The following is a 19714-nucleotide window of genomic DNA, read 5'->3' as shown; positions in this document are numbered from 1 at the left end:
GATGTGTCAGACGCAGTCTTCAAAATTTAATGAAATGAGACACAGCTTTTATGTGAGGGAGTTCAATGTCACGTGGTTTGTCACTTCTTCATTAGTTCCATATATGGACTGAACGTGCACTAACACAGGTCATTGGCGCCCTCAGGCTGCCAGTATGAATTGAAAACACAGCACATCACAGTATACATCGCTTTTAATGATACATCTATGAATTTTGGATAAAGATTGAATAAATAATAGTTCTCTGTATAGAAATTTGACTCAAATATATGATAATCTGTCAATATTTCTCCACATCTGCAGACATTGAAACAAAAAGCCCTGAGGGATGTTGTTTTGTCTTGATTCCACAGAGTAGTTTTTTTATGAATGGGAACAAATGATCCGCATGTTACAATCAAAAGGTACCGACACCGATTTTCATATTCATAACTCCTGGCACATATTAACACATTAGGGTCACTATAATACTTTGTAATTATACAAATTATACCAAATCATATCGTTGGCTGAATATCGTGTATCGTATCGGGAGATTAGTGTATCGCTACAGCCCTAGTCATATTGTGCAGATAATTAGTCCGTTCAGTTCAACAGCTTATAAAAGCGCAGAAGACATGATGTATGCAATTAATTAATTGCCTGATTCTATATTTCCTGTGGCCAATTAGAGTACCGGCAACACTTAAAGCACTGCTTGCTTCCATTTATGCTTTTCACTAGTATCTTCTAGCTGTCTATTGAATCCAGCTGTTCAGTTTAACCTCAGCTGCTTTTGTTTGCACTTAAAAAAAACAAGTAGCTAATTGTGGTTCAAGAGGATGACAAAGAGTAGCTACATTTCCAATGGGATCAGTGCTTAACCTGGAATATTAATAAGGGGTTGTTGTTTTTATCCAACAGTTTGAAAAAGCAAACACAAAACAAAAATGTGTCATATATATATATATATATATATATATATATATATATATATATATATATATATATATATATAAATAAAATTTATTTGATAGATTTTTTTTTTTGTTGCTTGCTTTTACAAACTGTTGGAAAAAAAGTCCCTCAATTGTCCTCAGTGTGAAAAGATGGATCATAAAAAACAGTCATTGCTGGACAGGGTTCAAATATGAAAAATATGCTGGAAAACTGAATATTGTGCAGATTCTGGAGAATTTTTCTCAAGACAATTGGGCAGTTTAACTGCTCAGGACAAAAAACACAAAAAAACAAACAAACAAAAAACAAAACATGGATCATACAGGAACCAACACACAGTACTGAGATTCAATGGTTCATAAACTTTTGAACGGTTAATTTTTATAAATTCAGGATTTTTTTTGTCTTGTGGACTATATGTAAACACTTATGTAAAATATCTTATTCAGGACAGTACTAAATAAAACTAACATGCATTTTGTATGATCCCTCTTATATAGTCAAAATTATTCAATTTTCACAGATTCTGCAAGCGGTTCACATACTTTTTCTTGAAACTCTTAAGTTAGTTCAGTTAACCTGAGCATTCATTTCCTTCAAAATTTCTGTAATGGCCTTGACTGCTTGGAGGAACTATATTAATGTAGCAATATACAATGACAGAAATCAACAAAAAGATGAAATCTTGAATTTAGGACAGCATGACTCATCAATTGCATGCATACTTCAGGAACATACTTTGTTAACCCTACTAGTTTGGTTGATGCTAAACAAGGACAAGGGCAAGTTTGGCTCACTCATAATCACTGGTTCTGATAGATCTATGTCAACACAGCATGACAAATGTACTTGATGTCAAAGGTGTTTTGTCAAGAAAAAAAACGAAACGCGGTTCAAATATCTTAAACAGTCTAATCTCAGATTTTCTTAAACAAGATTACTTTATTTAAAGCACTGTACTGTGGCAATTGCAAACAAAAAAATTGAAAATTATGAAGCATGACCTCTAGAGTTGTAAAAAATAACTTCAATAGTCAACATGCAGCCTAATTGGTAACTTAAGCAAGCAGCCAAGTAAGGTTGTGTATTAAATGCAAATATAATGTCCTAAAAACATGCTAAGAAAAACATATTAACCTAAAAAAAATAGCTATTTATCAGTCCGTTATAATGTAACAAAAATTACTTAATGTTTGTAAGTTACTCAAAAAAGACCTATAGCAAAACTAACCATGCCATAAAACTTAGGATGCATAAAACTGTTCCTCATAAAACTGCTCAACTAAAACAAAGAGGTTTCAGGCCACATAAAAAAAAGAAAGACACAACACATCCCTTTTGAATAAGAGAACACAACCTTTTGCTATCCTCTTTCAAACTCATGTCCCCCCCCCCCCCTTTTTCCACAGCAAGAGAACTGAACCTTACTGTTGCTAGGCAACTTTTGAAGTAATTCTAAGACCTACCCAGACAACAAGGACAAATTACCCTGCGAGTATGTGAGCACTACACAAAAGCTCTCTCTCTACATATGGATAAATGAGAGATGTACTCCAAGACATTATCTACAGTACACAGTCATTTAGAAGTATGTTCAGAGACTGTACAGTTTTCTTATTGTTTCCGTTGAGCATTAATGGAGTTCACTCTCTTGAGGGTTTTAATGGAGATCATAATTTCTCTATTAAACGAACACCCTGCTTGAAAAAATTTGGTGGTTGTGTGTGAAAAAAGTGGTTGACTCGACCACCAGTAGTGAATATTTTGCAACATGACTAGAAGATAGCTCATTCTGGTTAAAGTTAACATAGTTCCCTTCCCTTATTTCCCCACGAATTTTTATTTTGAATTGAATTTACAAAAATGTGGTGGGGACATGTCACACCCATCCCACCCGCAAATTAGGCCTATGGTCACCAGCTTAACAAGGCTGATTGAGATGCTCTAATGGACCAACTTTGGCCCCACTAGCTGATAGTCCAACTGATCAATCACCTAAACTAACTTGTACCAGCAAATGACCATCTTCATAGCCTGACAAGCCCGACCCACATCAAGATGTTGGGTCTGGGAACTCACCATTGACAGGGCTCAATCTGAGAGGCGTAATAAACGGTTGTCTTTTAAATTCTTTCTGCACGCAATTGGACAGCGCTACAATCAACCAGAGCTAGTTGATAATTAAACCTTAACTGTTTCCATTCGGCAAAACTCCAAACATCTACCCTTCTAAAGAATGATTTCAGTGCCGTTCTTTGTTCTTTTCTCAAAGAAAAGCTTAACTCCAATTCAATGCTTGGAGATTTCTAGGTTACCATATTCGACCAACTAGAGAAAATGCAGCTATAATCAGATTAATTGAATTTAACAGCAGGCCAGAAATGTGCAGGTTTTTGAACAGGCTATGATCAGGTCTTAAACCGAAACAATGGAACAGTATGAAGATCTCAATTGTCAAGTACTACTTGATTCACAATACTCACAAAGGCTGAAGGCAGGTAGAGGACTCCTAGTTCATAGGAGCGAACCATCATCTGAGTGCCGTTCTTCTCCAGGGCACCCCAGGCAGCTTTTGATAAATTGGCACTGTGGAAGATAACAGCAGACAAAGTTTCACCCGTGTTTCAAAGTCATGCATATCATGTAAATGTCACCTAAACTAGAAGTGTTAGCATTAAACATTTAAAAGCTAAAGGATATTGTTGAGCGACTCTTTTTATATTGCAGTTACTGAATAATTAATGAACTTTGGACTTAAAAGTTCAAGAATGACAGGCTAGGCCTGAAGGCTTCGCATCCACAGTAGGCGTCAAACTTCATAAAAAAGACTGTGAATAACTCATTGCTGGACCCGACATGACTGACCTGGAGACACAGCTCACAATCCCCCTCAATCTCAATGTGCATTTAACCACGATTAAATCTAGAGCTTTAAGAAATACCGCAGGAACAGTGGCCATTCATGCTGGCTTGAGATGTAAATCGTGGGCTTCAATGCAACAGCCACAGGGACATCATGTTAACAGATATGAATATGTGCTTGCTGGTTTAAAAGAAATGTATCTTCTTCAAATATGGATTTAAAAAAAAACAAATCTCTCTTCAATTATTGGTCTTCTAGGACAAAATAGCCAAAATACAATCTTTCAAAGGCTGAACTTCACATGCTATTTCTGGATCTAATTTAAAAGATAATCAAAGAGAAGAGTGTTCTTTTGCCACGTCACTGCATTTTATAACCCACCTGGCACTCGTCCACTCCACTTCACCACCAAGACAAGTCTTTACCACTTCAAATGACCGATTGCACTAAAGGGCTTTGATGATCTGTAAAAGCGTGAGCTGTTCAAGGAAACTCGTTAATGGTTCAGAGTCCATGGCGCTAACTAATGAACATACAGCCTCCCAGACTGAAGAAAAAGGAGAGCGGTTATGATTCTGCAGCTAAGAAACAGCCACTGAAATTGGATGGCATAATCTAAAATAAACAAACTAAAATATCAGGCATATGTTGAGTAAATATACGTTTACGGGGCCCAAGGGACTTCTTTAAGCAGAACACTATCAATGTAGCACAGAAGACACAAATCTGCCAGGGATCAGAGAAAAACAAGCCACCTCCTGCCAAGAGCATTATTTTGAAAGCTACAAGCATCTCTCTGAAGAACAAAAGAGCAAAAATTATGCAAATTTCATCCGGCTCAGCACTAACATGTCATATTCAAGACAGTAAAGACATGTTTTTGGTTTGTTTTAAAAGATTAACGCAATCACATATACTGTATCAGCATCGACAATACCGAGTGAGTACTGTCCACGTAAACTGATTTCAGTGCTGATGCAATTATGTCTAAAAATGTGTATTTCATTTTCCTTCTAGACTGCTCTCTGATTTAGCATGGATGTGCAATTTGGTGATGACTGACAGAATAAACAATTGATATTTCATATAGCTAAAGCTGCTTGAAATAACAAAAAGGCAACAACAACAAAAAACTCAATGGAACAACATGATGTTGAACAGGATTTGAAGTGATATGGATTATACTGCCTATTTATTTAAAGCTGTACTATGTAATTTTTCCGTCCGCTAGAGGGCACCTCTTCAAAACAAAGGCATAGTTTGATGACGCCAAGTTTCAGCGAAGAATCTTGGGACATGTGGTTTTCACTTCACAGCTGGTGGAAAAGAATCATGAGTATAGCCCCATTCGCACGAGACTAGTATTATCTGGGGACCTCTGGTGATTTGTAATAATTGCAGAGAATGTCTGTGATCTTAATCCCGTGTGAATCGGCCATGTCTGTAATTTGTGAGTAAAAATTCCCCCGCAAATTACCTACCATATTTCGCCGAACACCGAGGTCTTGTGATAATAGTAGTCCCGTGCGAATCGACATCTCTGTGATTTGGCCAGGATTAGGTGGATCGTATATAATTTTTGCAAGCTTTTTTTCATCCTGTGAGCATTTCTATCTTTATCTTTCACGAAGAATAAAGTCTGCATTCATAATGCGCACCGTTACGAATTCCCGTGCAGCCGCGCCCGCACGGATTATACTTTCACTTTAGAATGAGTATCAATTTGGGAGTAATCTGATTGAATGGTGTGTTTAATATTAACATCAATACTGTTCTTAATGAAAAACATAACAGAACAGTACAGTACAATGACAAGCTTGTTTAAATAGGTGCTTTTACATTTAGTTTTGAAACTGAATCTTCCACCGTATATTGTCTTCTCACTCGTGATAAATAAAATCTGACTCCTGCCGCTGGTCTGAGCTCAGTTCATGGCGTCTGTTCGCTAACTGAATGAAATTATATTTATTTATTAGGCTACTGTAAAAGAACCAAAACGATATCGATGCCTGTTTATGATTTCATACAGCTATCTATAACGAAGTCTTGACATCATATCCGGGAGAAGTCAGTAAATTCGAGTAAAATCACAGGCTTTAATTATCCTGTGCGAATGCGCCACACAAAACTCAGATGTGGGGGGAGTCATTTCTAAATCACAATGGTCCCTAGATAATACTAATCCCGTGCGAATAGTGCTTATGAGGTAATGCAGCTCTGTTTATCATAGCAGATACATTTAAGTGTGTTTAAAAGGATGTTATGACGTTACTCTGAGCGTTCATGAGCGGCTGCTGTGACACTTGTTGCACACTGAAAGTGTTTCTGTGGAAACCGAGGGTAACGCAGATATGATGCAATTGACAGGCGACTCCCTCAGACGTCCCGGTTTCCTTGGTTAAAATAGCAATTTTTTTCACAATTTTCAAATAGTTAGAAACATTTGGGATATTGTAGGAACTCATCTGAACAAAATATATAACACTGGCCAAGTGTTTTTTTTTTAAAAGTTGCACTATGTAGTAGTTTGAACAATACTTTGTACATATAGTTTGAAAAAAATAGTTCCCTTTCGAGAGAGGTTCCTCGTATTACGTATGGGAAAAACTCCTTTTCTCGAGAATGTGAAGCAAAACTTTTAATAAAGGTATCTATGTAAAGCGCAGTGAGCTGCACGGCCATAGCCCAGCGCGAGGAGCGCTCTGATTGGCCGGGCTGCGGCAACTGCAGGAACCTATGGTGAGGCGGCTGAGAGGAACGAACCAATGGGGGGCGTTCCAGAAGCCCGCCGAAAAAGGTGCTTATATTTGCATACAGGAGGCTATATAAGACCCTAATTCGCCATAGGTGTCAGATTTTATCTCCTTCAGCGATACCTTCGCTGGTCTCCGGAAGAAGCACCGCCGTTGAAAAGGCACCAGCGGAACCTGCAGCTGAGGACGACGGACTCCCTCTCCGCCTTCTCTGCCGTTCCAGCTACGCCATCCGGCGTTATATATCCTTTAAACTGTGTCTATGTTGAGTGTTATATGTGTTTGTGTGTGTGTGTTGCCGCTGCAACGCCACTTCTAGAGCTTACAGGCTTGTTCTACTCGAGGACTCTCTCGTTCCGCCGCGTCGTTAAGCGCCGCGGAAAGACGGAGCTCTTCTCACTCTCCCTCTGCTCTCGTCCCGTCGCGCTGAATAGCGCCGCGGAAAGAGAGAATGTTAGAGGACATGAGCACACTCAAGCCGAAGCTCTCTTCACTCTGCCGCCGCCGCGGCTCTTCTTCCGCCGCTGCCACAGAGTTGTTCCCACTCTTCTCTCATTCCGTCGCGCTACAGCCGCGGACAGAGAATACTAGAGTGAATAGGCGAACTCGAGCCGAAGCTCTCGTCACTATACCGTCGCGCTGAGGAGGCGCCGCGGACAGATGGAGTTTTTCCTCAATCTTCCTCTTCTCTAGTTCAGTCGCGATATCGCCGCGGACAGAGAATACTAGAGTGAATAAACAAACTCGAGCCGAAGCTCTCGCCGTGCTAGAAGCGCCGCGGACAGAGTTTTACCTCACGCTTCCAATTCTCTCGTCCTGTCGCTCTATCGCCGCGGACAGAGAATACTAGAGTGAATAAACAAACTCGAGCCGAAGCTCTCGTCGTGCTAGAAGCGCCGCGGACAGAGTTTTACCTCACGCTTCCAATTCTCTCGTCCTGTCGCTCTATCGCCGCGGACAGAGAATACTAGAGTGAATAAACAAACTCAAGCCGAAGCTCTCGCCGTGCTAGAAGCGCCGCGGACAGAGTTTTACCTCACGCTTCCAATTCTCTCGTCCTGTCGCTCTATCGCCGCGGACAGAGAATACTAGAGTGAATAAACAAACTCGAGCCGAAGCTCTCGCCGTGCTAGAAGCGCCGCGGACAGAGTTTTACCTCACGCTTCCAATTCTCTCGTCCTGTCGCTCTATCGCCGCGGACAGAGAATACTAGAGTGAATAAACAAACTCGAGCCGAAGCTCTCGCCGTGCTAGAAGTGCCGCGGACAGAGTTTTACCTCACGCTTCCAATTCTCTCGTCCTGTCGCTCTATCGCCGCGGACAGAGAATACTAGAGTGAATAAACAAACTCGAGCCGAAGCTCTCGCCGTGCTAGAAGCGCCGCGGACAGAGTTTTACCTCACGCTTCCAATTCTCTCGTCCTGTCGCTCTATCGCCGCGGACAGAGAATACTAGAGTGAATAAACAAATTCGAGCCGAAGCTCTCGCCGTGCTAGAAGCGCCGCGGACAGAGTTTTACCTCACGCTTCCAATTCTCTCGTCCTGTCGCTCTATCGCCGCGGACAGAGAATACTAGAGTGAATAAACAAACTCGAGCCGAAGCTCTCGCCGTGCTAGAAGCGCCGCGGACAGAGTTTTACCTCACGCTTCCAATTCTCTCGTCCTGTCGCTCTATCGCCGCGGACAGAGAATACTAGAGTGAATAAACAAACTCGAGCCGAAGCTCTCGCCGTGCTAGAAGCGCCGCGGACAGAGTTTTACCTCACGCTTCCAATTCTCTCGTCCTGTCGCTCTATCGCCGCGGACAGAGAATACTAGAGTGAATAAACAAACTCGAGCCGAAGCTCTCGCCGTGCTAGAAGCGCCGCGGACAGAGTTTTACCTCACGCTTCCAATTCTCTCGTCCTGTCGCTCTATCGCCGCGGACAGAGAATACTAGAGTGAATAAACAAACTCGAGCCGAAGCTCTCGCCGTGCTCATTCTACCGCCGCCGTGCTGAAGCGCTGCGGACAGAGAATACTAGAGTAAGTCAGACGAGCGAGCTCGGGCTGTTGGGTATGTCAAGAACAATGTCGCTGCAGCGCGCGCTTACTGCCAAGGAAGTTGTAATGGCTGCCTTGTCATGATAGCGCGCGCCCCTTCCACAGCGCGTTGCTGACTAGAGCGCGGCTTACGTCATAGCACGCGCTCACTGTCAGAGCATAAGGGCGTCGGAAAATGGCTGCCAAGCTAAGCCCTTTTTTCACTCTATCACTTCCAGTCCCCTTTATTCAGGCGGCTGGAAAGGTTTTTACACTGTAGACAAAGTGTCCACTACACAGTGTGCACCCCTACATAAGCGCTGTTAATTCAGCCTCACAAAATCACAAATAAATCCCGCCGCGGCCGGATTACACCATATAAAGTCAACTAGCCTTATTGCAGTCAACTAGCCTGTGGTCAAACACGCTTGTCTGCATGCGCGCTTTCAGTCTAGACTAGAGCATAACGGCATTGTGGAATGGCTCACATACCACCCGCACTTCCTTACATTCTCCCAGTTCCCTTAAGTTAAGTGACTGGAGATGAAATATTGCAGTCAACTAGCCTGTGTTAAACACGCTCGTCTGCACACTATGCTGTGTGCGTTTACCCCTGTGGATTTGCTCACTGGTTTGCACCGTGGGTATTCTACGTAGGTTGTGCGCCACTGCACATTGTTTACACTACACACAAAAGAGCTTTCTATGTAGGAAATGTGCCCACTTTACAGTCTGCACTCCTGCACCCAAGCACTTTTCACAAAGTTCACTCTCGCACACACAATATAAATGTGAGGCGTGCGCCCACTGCAAAGCCTGCACCGCCAAAACTAACACTATCCCCACAGTGTTACAAGCAGTGTTACAGCACAAGCAACCCGGCTAACAGGCCCCTATTACTAAGCGGCCAGCCCCCGAATCTAATTCAACCCCTGGCTTTACGAGCCCAGGCCTGGCAGGCCATTCCTGGTATATAATATTGGGTGTTGAACATATAAAACGAGGTTCTCGCTACAGTTTTGCTCGCAGACCCCGCGATTCAAGCCGTGGTCGAGCCCTCTGTAAGAAGCAGTGTCAGTCACGTGCTTCTCGCTGAGGCATTGAGACTGTTAAAGGAGAGAGCGGCGAAAACAGTACACCCGACGCTAGCGAGTCAGGTTTTTACTGTCGCTAATTCCTCATGCCGAAAATGGGTGGCGGTCTCAGGCCCATTTTCCAGGCATCTGAACAAAGCACTTATGACACGCTCGTTTCAAGGTGCTGACGGTGAAACAAATCCTCGCGCACATTCGCCCCGGGGATTGGGTTTTCTCAATAGATCTGAAAAACGCATACTTCACGTTACGATAACCCCCCACCCCCACTACAGGCCATTCTTGAGATTCGCCTTCGAGGGGCAGGCTTATCAGTACAGTCATTGTCATAGACTCAAGACTTACGGCATAAGAACCGTGCATGGCTAAGCATCTCCTTTTATGGGCAGAGCACAATCTGAGCTCCCTAAGGGCGGCTTACGTGCCAGGTATTCTGAATCAGGGTCTGGACATGTTATCCAGAGGACCCATGTCCCCAGGGGGATGGTCCCTTTACCCGCAAACAATTCAGCTCGCACAGCACACGCTGCCCAATATTTTTTCTGCAAACGCAGGGATGCCCTGGCCCATGTTGGCCCAGACTCCCTCTATATGTTCCCTCCGATCGCGATCCAGCTGCAGCCTGTGCTTTTTAATAGCCCCACTTTGGAAGAACCGTACATGGTTCTCCATACTGTTTCAGCTGTCAGACACAGCCCCATGCCTATTCTGCCAATGAAAGGGAAGGTCTGGCATCCCAATCCCGAGCTGTGGGCCCTCCACGTATGGCCCATCAACGGTATCCGGGAACCTCTCTGACAAGTTATGAACACTATTTCGGAAGCTAGAGCCCCTGCTATCTGGCAGCTCTGCTTTGAAGTGGTCAGTGGTTTTCTAACCAATGTGCTACGCGAAACATCGACGCACACTCATGCGAACTGGCGGAACCGCTCGCTTTCTCCAAGAGCTAATGGATGCGGGTCGTCCCCCCTCCATACTCGGGGTGTGTGTCTCCGCCATAGCAGCTAGCCACGCTCCGATCGCGGCACATTCACTAGGGAAAAGTGATCTTATTGTGTGTTTTCTTAAAGGGGCCAGGAGATTCAGCCCGCCTTGCCCCTACCTCGGTCCCAATTTGGGACCTCGCCATGGTTTTGGAGGCCGTGAAGGGTTCCCCCTCCTAACCACTTCAGAACACGAGCTTGAAGCACATATCACTCAAAACCGTTTTTCTGCTGGCTGTGGCCTCGGTTAACCGAGTGGGTGGCTTACCTGCACTCTCCGTGAGCCCTTCCTGTCTTGAGTTTGGGTCCAGCAACTTCAAGGTTGTGCTCGAACCGAGGCATGGTTTTATGCTGAAAGTGCTATCAACCCCTTCAGTATGCAGGTCTTTGCACTGCTTAACCCGCGTCTCAGAGAGAATAAGACGCAAACCTATTCTGCCCAGTCAGAGCATTGAGATTGTATCTAGAGCGCTCCGCCCCCTTCAGGCAGTCGGATCAGCTCTTCATTGCTTCGGTGGCCGCACTAAAGTTTGTGCTGTCATGAAACAGTCTCTCACACTGGATAGTGGATGCAGTCCCACTAGCATATAGGTCCAGGACCTAACCTGTCCTACAGGCATTTAAGCCCACTCCTCTAGAGGCATGGCCTCATCTTGGGCTTGGTCGTGTGACATTTCTTGGAAGATATCTGTGCGGCGGCAGGCTGGGCCTCTCCGTCCACTTTTATCAGATTCTACAAGTTGGAGGTTCCAGCTCTACAAGCAGGGCTTCTCTCCATCTAGGCTCTATCTTGACCCTGGCAAACAGATTGCCTTACATTTTGGCCTGTACACATTAGTCCTTAAGCACTATTCATTCATCATAAGATCCGACTATGTCCGATCAGCTGTTCAAACGAACCGACTCTTCCGGTTCTTCATTCCCCTTATAAGCCGCCTCTGTCGGTGTCTCGGGGGTTTATAACATGTGCTTTGGGTATACTGGGTCAGTCAGCACACACGGCGCTTTACATTGTGTTCCCATACGTAATACGAGGAACCTCTCTCGAAAGGGAACGTACTCGGTTACTTTCGTAACCTCGGTTCCCTGAGAGAGAGGAACGAGTATTACGTTCCGTGCCGTGTTTATGCTTCTCAGGTATCGCTTCAGTCGATCTTAAAACCTGACACCTATGGCGAATTAGGGTCTTATATAGCCTCCTGTATGCAAATATAAGCACCTTTTTCGGCGGGCTTCTGGAACGCCCCCCATTGGTTCGTTCCTCTCAGCCGCCTCACCATAGGTTCCTGCAGTTGCCGCAGCCCGGCCAATCAGAGCGCTCCTCGCGCTGGGCTATGGCCGTGCAGCTCACTGCGCTTTACATAGATACCTTTATTAAAAGTTTTGCTTCACATTCTCGAGAAAAGGAGTTTTTCCCATACGTAATACTCGTTCCTCTCTCTCAGGGAACCGAGGTTACGAAAGTAACCGAGTACGTTTTGTACATATCCAATATGCTAGATTTGTTAAGCCATAATAATGATTGCAATAGGGTTGGAGCTAAACTCTGTAGGACAGTGGCCCTCCAGGACCGAGATTGGGGACCCCTGGTTTAGACAGTCAAACAGACAATTGCTAAATGGATTTACAGTGCAAGATACTTGATAATTCTAACCTTGTGACAAGGAACCAGGCCAGCTGTGTGAAGTCCGGTGAAACCCTCATGTAGGTCTTAATGTGGGGCATGGCATTGCTCCTACCAGTAACATCAGCCTGCCAACCACTATTTAGGGAAAAGATATAGAAAAAGTAAGGGAGGAAGAGAAGTAAAAGGGAGAAAAACCTGCTGTTATATCTTTCCTAAGTGCAAGAACACCTAAAAAAGCATTCAACACCATTTGCAGGTGCAGAGAGATGATGTTTTAATACTGTGCAGACGGAGAGGAGACTGATTGCTGTCAGCATTCAGGCATGAATACAGAAGTCTACATGGACTCATTTAAATATACTGAGTGGAAGTATTGAGTGTGTACTCCAGAGGGGGACTGAGATTGAATCTAAATCGGCCCATCTCTGATCACTTAGCAAAATTGAGGCCACAAGTAAAATAGCTTATTTTTATGGTGACAATGTGTTAAAATGGTGGGAGAGATAGTATAACAACCCAATTGAAATTTCTAAGGAGGAATTTAAGGGTCAGACAACTCTTGGGAAAAGGCAGCTGTTTAGATCACGAGGTCTAGAGCGTTTCTGAGGAGACTTTTCAGGAGAATATTTATGGTAACATTTAAAAAGGGTAATTTTAAGCTGAAAATGTATGAGTATATTGTCAAAATGTGTTTCTTTTTTTCAAAGAGGAAGGATAACTTACTGGAAGTACGAGTGAAGCCAGAGCTGTTTTTGTGCCGTCTGTATGCTGTAAGGTAAAGATCCCCCAGCTGCAGGGATACAAGAACAAGAAAAGTCAGTTGTCGTATGACTGTGTGGAGGGTTGAGAATTTCATTTTTTTTTTCTTTTCAAAACAATAAAAGAACAAATGATACCTGGATACCCCTCCAAACTGGTTCTCACATTTTCCACAGATGGGTAAACCTAGAAATGACAGTTTTAACGACTAAATACATTTTTTATGCAATTCAATTTAACCTAATTCAACTTATTTATTGATTGATCAATCTATTTATCAAAACTAAATTTGCATTCAAGATTTTTTTTTATTCAGCAAGGATAGATTATCTATCAAGATTGATCAAAAGTGACAGTAAAAAAAAAAAGTTTCCCAAAATCTATTTCTGTTGTAAATTGCTGTTCTTTTGAACTTTTTGATCATAGTTTCCACCAAAATATTAAGCAGCATTGAACTGTTTTCAATATTGATAATAGTAAGAATTATTTAGCAAATCATTTAAGAATGATTTGTGAAGGTTCATGTGACACTGAAGATTGGAATAAATTCAATTTAAAACATTGAATTAGAAAGCAGTTATTATAAGTTGTAATAATTTATTACTGTATTTTTAATCAAATAAATGAAGGCTTGGTGAGCATGAGACTTCTAAATCTTATGATCCCCAAACTTTTTAACGATCTATCTATCCATTTATGTCCATCCATCCATCCCTCTTGACCTATAAAACACTAAAGGTCATTAGTCATTAAATACAGATCTGATCTCAATAGAAGAGTAGCTTTGTGCGCACGTGTATTTTATGTCTACATTTAGCAGCATTTCTGAATAATTTCATGCCTCCTTAACAGTAACAGAACTGAATCACCCCAGTAGTTCCACAGAGTTTCTGAAGCCAATAATTATAAGAGCCTTAGGTCTTTTTAGATGACATTGTGCCATTGAAGGCCTAATGGTACTATCTGCCGTCTCTCTCTGTGCTGAAGACTCTTCGTAAGGTGCTTTGACTTTTCAACTGACATTTAACAATAGACAGAGAAACAGAAGATTGATTTCTGTCTCATGCATCTGAGCAGATATTGTTATGCAAATAAAAGGATGGATGAGAATTCTTCTTGTAACTATTATTTCTAACATCTCGTGCCAAGAGAGACATGAAAAGATTTCCCTTTTTGTAAAACTGGAACTGAAGTATAGCAAATGAGAACATGCTATGAATACTAATTGCTAATTAAACACACGGGATGTCGTCAAATTTAATAGCTCAGAAGAATTATACACAGTTGCCTGTGTGTTCAGGAAAATGCTGAAAAAGACAGACGCACGTGCACTCTGGTGTCCCTCCTTGATTCTTACCTAATTAAAATGGAAACACAATTGAGGGCTCATTTATCCTGATAGATAAGCAAGCTGGCAGGAGAAAATGCAACTATGTTTATTGTAATATCCATCTGGCCACGTTGTTCACAATCCAGAGAGGGTACGGCAGTGATACGGGCAGATCGTCTCACTGTTTCAGCCCGGTCTGCGGGGGCTGTTCGAAACACTCACCAGGAGCATCTGTGTTTCTGGACTGGCTAATGATTTCCCTGCCTTCCCCAGCGTAGTCAGAGTGCGCTGGAACTCAGCTGCCAACCATTTAGTCTTATCAAGACCCATGGAGCCGATACTGGAGAACTGGCCAAGCACGTGCCATCGCTCTACGTTCTGCATAGGATGTGTATGCTCGCTGAGCAACTGAGAGAAACAAAAACAATTAGTGCATGTCAAACTATGTCAATATTTGCATCTGTCTAATTTGGCTAGCTTTAATCAAGTGACAGATGAATTAGCACAAAAATTGGACACATGCTCTTTGACGTCCACAACAGAAGACATTGGAAACACTCCCCCCTCCCTTTTAAAAGCTGACAAGCCTATTTATTCTAACTCCCCTTTAATATGCATGATTATATGGTCAGTTGCATGTCATTATGTGCATTAGCACTGTCAGCAATCTTTTCAAAACAGCTGTGTGACCTAAATTTGGTTCAAGGACCTCCAGTTGAGTCCTATGAAGGTGTTAAAGGGGTACTTCAGCGCTGGGAAGATCTGTATTTAAACTGGGTCATTAATGTAGTAGAAATGTGAAATTATTTTTGAATTTGGTGCTTTCTAGACTGAGATAAGACAGAAAATGTATTTTTTGTCTCATGGGGATGAAAGACAACAATTTCCAGAATGCTTCGCTGCCCTATGAGGCCACTCCCAAAGCCACCGCTACTGAATCACTGTGACTGGATCACTTTCCCCACCGTGTTCTTTTTCACAAAATCAGTTCAGTTAGAGAACAGAGACTACAACTGAAAACTGAACGTGTCTGTTCAATATAATGTGATTACGCTGCTGAGGGAGTGTTACGGCACAAACGCTGCAGGAGTCAGATTACATTCATGGTGATGCATGAGCTGAATGAGCTCTCGTGAAGAGAGCTGAGGTAAACGCGTCCGCACTCATGGCATATACATTCACAGCGCATGTTCAGTCTGGTGCATTTTCAGTTCATGCGTTTGGAAGCTTAACTTTCATAGAAATTAATTTTAGAAGTTGAAACACTCACTTTGCTCCGCCGGCCGCACCGTTTACATTAATGCCTGCAAGCTGAGCTGTGAGTGCGATCTCCCATCGCCATGTGCGGGTTGAAAACACGCGGAAATAACTCCCTCTGCTGGCTGTAGTTTTTAGCCTCTGGCCAAAAATTGCTCCGGTGATGCAAATTGACGATATTTGGGTCATCTGAGTAATTTTTCCAGAAATACAATGCATAAATCTCTCATCTCAGGGGGATATGAGGCATGATCATTCAAATATACTCCAGGGTTTCTACTGATAGAAAGCCATATGCTAATCGCTGAAGTAGCCCTTTAAGTGTCTGCGCTGTGTGAGTCAGTCATTCATATCAAAGCACCATTTACAAAATGAACAGAGTTCAGTGTGACTTCATTTCAGATGAAATATAGATATGGATTTCCCCCAGCTCAATTTGCCAAGTCTTGCCAAGACCAATCCAACACCTTGCTCTGCTTGCTATCTGAATTCCCTCAATGAAAGAATTGAGAGAGCATCTCAAAAGGTATCCTGTAGGCGTATGTTTTTTCATGAACATCAATCATTCTTATGAATAGGGCAGAGAGGAACTAATGCCTTTTGAGGGGGAAAAAATCTGACACAAAAATGTGTAATCACACAAAAGCATTACTTTTCGTAATCGTAGATGGCCCCACTTCTCCATTGCAGGTCCTTGGTATCTTCCTGGAGTTGAACCAATTAGATATACTCTATAATAGACAACATACATAAGCTGTTATGTGCATTAAAACTAATATTTGTATTGTACTTAATATTTGTTTTAATTATATAATTCAGATGTTATTTCAACATTTAAATTATGTGGCAGGTGGGATTTGTTTTCACAACCACTTAATATTAACCATGTCAAATTAGTGGAAACAAACTTTGACAGATATGCTGTGACTTCAAAAAACAAAGAAACAAGATAATCATGATCAGAATTGTATAATTGTTTTCTGTGTCAAGTCTATGAAACATCAATTACATTTGGATGGACAGATATTCTGATGAAGTCTACACACATTACACTATCTTTTTGGTGTTTTAATTTTGTACACTATACTGTTCAAAAGTTCAGGGTCAGTAGAATTAAAAAAAAAAAATAATGTAATAATTTTATTCAGGAGTTATTTTGCAGATGGAGATCTAATGAAAACTGAAAATAAATATTTTTACATTGTGGCAAATACAATTTCATTTCAAATAAATTATGTTCTTTTGAAATTTCTATACATTCAAGAATCCTTATATAGAAATAAAAAAGATTTAAAAAATATATCATACAATTACCATTTTGACTATTTTCTTATTTAAATACATGCAGCCTTGGTGAACATAAGAGTCCATTTCAGATGGAATAAATGGCGTGTAAAAAACTTTGTCTGGCGGCCTTACATGTTTCTAAATGAATGGTGGCTATCTGACCAAGCATTGTGGATACCTTTTGCAATCAGTCAGCTCTTCAAGGTCTGGCTATGCAAGTCGGATATCAGCCCATCTTTCTAATTAAAATATGGCTCTTTTTAAGTCAAGTTTCTCACCTTGTTTCGGACAGATCATGCTGTTTGATGCGATCAATCCACTCTGCAAGCTCTGGTGCCCGGTATGCTTCCAGGTAATCCAGCAGGTCTCTTTTGAAGTTGGTGGGAGACTCCCCTGCTGTTCCCGGACTTCCCTCCGGTAACCTGGGGTAGAGAGGACTCATCCACATCCTGTCATAGAGATACATGCAGCATATTTACTAACCAATATCTAATGAAAGGGCGTGAATCATTAAAATGTTCAAAAGTCAATGCAGAAGATTGTCAGATCCTGTGGTGGTGACTAAGCTATGTCATTTATGGTTTGCTTGTGTCATAAGCTAGACAAATAACGTGCCGTTCAAAGTAAAAAGGGGCCATTACAACAAAGAAAAACTCAAAATGCACAAAACTTGCTTCATGTTGATAAAGACCTCAAGTGAGTGAGTCAGATGTTAAGTAATCGCTCTGACAGATTCAGTTCAGTAGGATCTATTCTCTAAAAGAATCAGCTCATTGTGAATTGCGATTGTGAACAGTCATTTGTTTTGGAATCAGACAATACGGTCCATAAATAATTCTGGTTAACAAAAAGATAAAGAAAAATGGGTTGTGAAAAATGACATATGCGTTTTCATTTGACCATATAAAATATGGACTCTAACTTTACCAAGGCTCATTGCAGTGAATCCATTGATGCACCAGTTCAGTTTCTTAATACATTGTTGCTCATTGACATATTTTTGTACTTAAGTTTAATGGAGAACCTTTCGTAGTTTTAAGGCTTCTGCATTCTAAAAGTGAACACACAGAAAAAGTAGTAATATATCTTATGATTGGAGAAGTCTGGGGACTTGTCTTGACAGACTGGTTATAGCATATTCCCATGAGACATTAGGAGAACAAATCAATATGGCTTCATATTGGAGCCACTGCAATAAACATCAGAAGAGATTTGAGAGGAAGAGACCTCCGTCTGTGTGAATAATAATCAGAATATTGGATCCAGGGATACCTGGGATAAGACAGATGTCAGCTCTGTAATGATATTCACTGTGCTTTGCCGCAGTTTGAAGCTGATGGAGATAGGTTGGGATATATACTAATATATGCACAGAACATAGAGTGCATTCTACAACTGCATCTAGCATTTACCCAGCCAATTCAAACAACTGAGCTATGAAAAGTACTGTTGCTGTTTAGAAGCTTTGCAATATTCATTAGGAAAATCAGATATCTCAACCATAATCCCAATTTTTCTTAATCCCGCTTTCACCAATTTTTGACCATTATCCCTGCTCCCACAAACTTGTGTTCCGTATTTATATCCACTCCTGCCCACATTCTGTCACAGCTTGAAGAGATTGTGATAAATGTACAAACATTAGGGCTAACCTGACCCAAAGCGCACATTTTTTTTTTTAGCTGTATTTACATGGGTTGCAACTTGTGGCGAGAGATCGCTCAAAACTGTGCATGAGGCGGATGCCTGTAAAAAGTATACTTTGCAAGGATGTGCGTTTGACTGCACTTAAAGGGGGTGTGAAACACTCAGTTTCAGTCAATTTCATGTCAATCTGGAGTACCTATAGAGTAGTATTGCATCCTTCATATCTCCGAAAAGTCTTTAGTTTTATCATATTTATAAAAGAAATATAGGCTGTACCGAGTCTTTCCGGAAAAAAACGAGCGGCTGGAGGCGGATGTACTAATAAAAACTACGACTTTATTCAGCATTGTCTTCTCATCCTTGTTAGTGTTCAATCCTCAAATAAAGATTCAAACGGTTATCAATCAGTGAATCGTTCAATGATTCGGATCGCGTGTCAAACTGCCAAACTGCTGAAATCACGTGACATTGGTGATCCGAATCATTGATCGATTTACTGATTCTTAACCGTTTGAATCTTTATTTGAGGATTGAACACAAACACGGAAGAGAAGATGATGCTGAATAAAGTCATAGTTTTTTGTTATTTTTGGACCAAAATGTATTTTCGATGCTTCAAGAGATTCTAATTAACCAACTGATGTCACATATGGACTACTCTGATGATTTTTTTATTCCCTATCTGGAAATGGACAGTATAGTGTGCCTACACTTAGATACACTCTCGGACTAAATATAAAATATCTTAAACTGTGTTCTGAAGATGAACGGAGGTCTTACGGGTGTGGAACAACATTAGGGTGAGTCATTAATGACATCAATTTCATTTTGGGGTGAACTAACCCTTTAAACTCTAGTAACCTGACAAGACACAATATTTAATTGAATCACTTAAAAAATAAAAATGTTTTATATAAAACAAATTAAATACAAATTTTAAACAGGAAATCTCACAGATATCACATGCGTTTATGTAGCTAACTGACATAATAAAAATAAATAATACTAAAATATTACACATCAAATTGACAAGTAAAAGCATGCAAGATAGCACGCTCTGTTGAACTTTCATCTTTCAAATCGCTCCCGATAGCTCCCTATCCCAATGTAGCCCTCTAATCACAGCCTCATTAGTCGGGCACAAACATAAAAA

At 41.5% G+C, this 19714-nt stretch overlaps 1 protein-coding gene across 3 annotated transcripts in view; it reads right to left on the bottom strand.

Moving 5' to 3' along the window:
* tdp1 (tyrosyl-DNA phosphodiesterase 1) overlaps positions 1 to 19714 on the bottom strand; it is a 54127-nt gene that overhangs the window by 25984 nt on the left and 8429 nt on the right. For all 3 annotated transcript variants that reach the window (XR_010908084.1, XM_067455766.1, XM_067455765.1), the window contains exons 8-14: positions 17193 to 17363; positions 16280 to 16358; positions 14593 to 14778; positions 13178 to 13226; positions 13005 to 13071; positions 12309 to 12416; positions 3423 to 3525 (exon numbers count right to left, since the gene is read on the bottom strand). Coding sequence is in view for 2 of the 3 variants with exons in the window: in XM_067455766.1 (XP_067311867.1) it covers positions 3423 to 3525; positions 12309 to 12416; positions 13005 to 13071; positions 13178 to 13226; positions 14593 to 14778; positions 16280 to 16358; positions 17193 to 17363 (763 nt within the window). In the remaining variant the exon portion in view is untranslated. The remainder of the gene's footprint in view (positions 1 to 3422; positions 3526 to 12308; positions 12417 to 13004; positions 13072 to 13177; positions 13227 to 14592; positions 14779 to 16279; positions 16359 to 17192; positions 17364 to 19714) is intronic.

Source organism: Pseudorasbora parva, chromosome 10 (genome assembly GCF_024679245.1).
Source record: "Pseudorasbora parva isolate DD20220531a chromosome 10, ASM2467924v1, whole genome shotgun sequence".
In the NCBI taxonomy this organism is placed as follows: Eukaryota; Metazoa; Chordata; class Actinopteri; order Cypriniformes; family Gobionidae; genus Pseudorasbora; species Pseudorasbora parva.
This window is presented reverse-complemented; position numbering and strand designations above follow the sequence as displayed.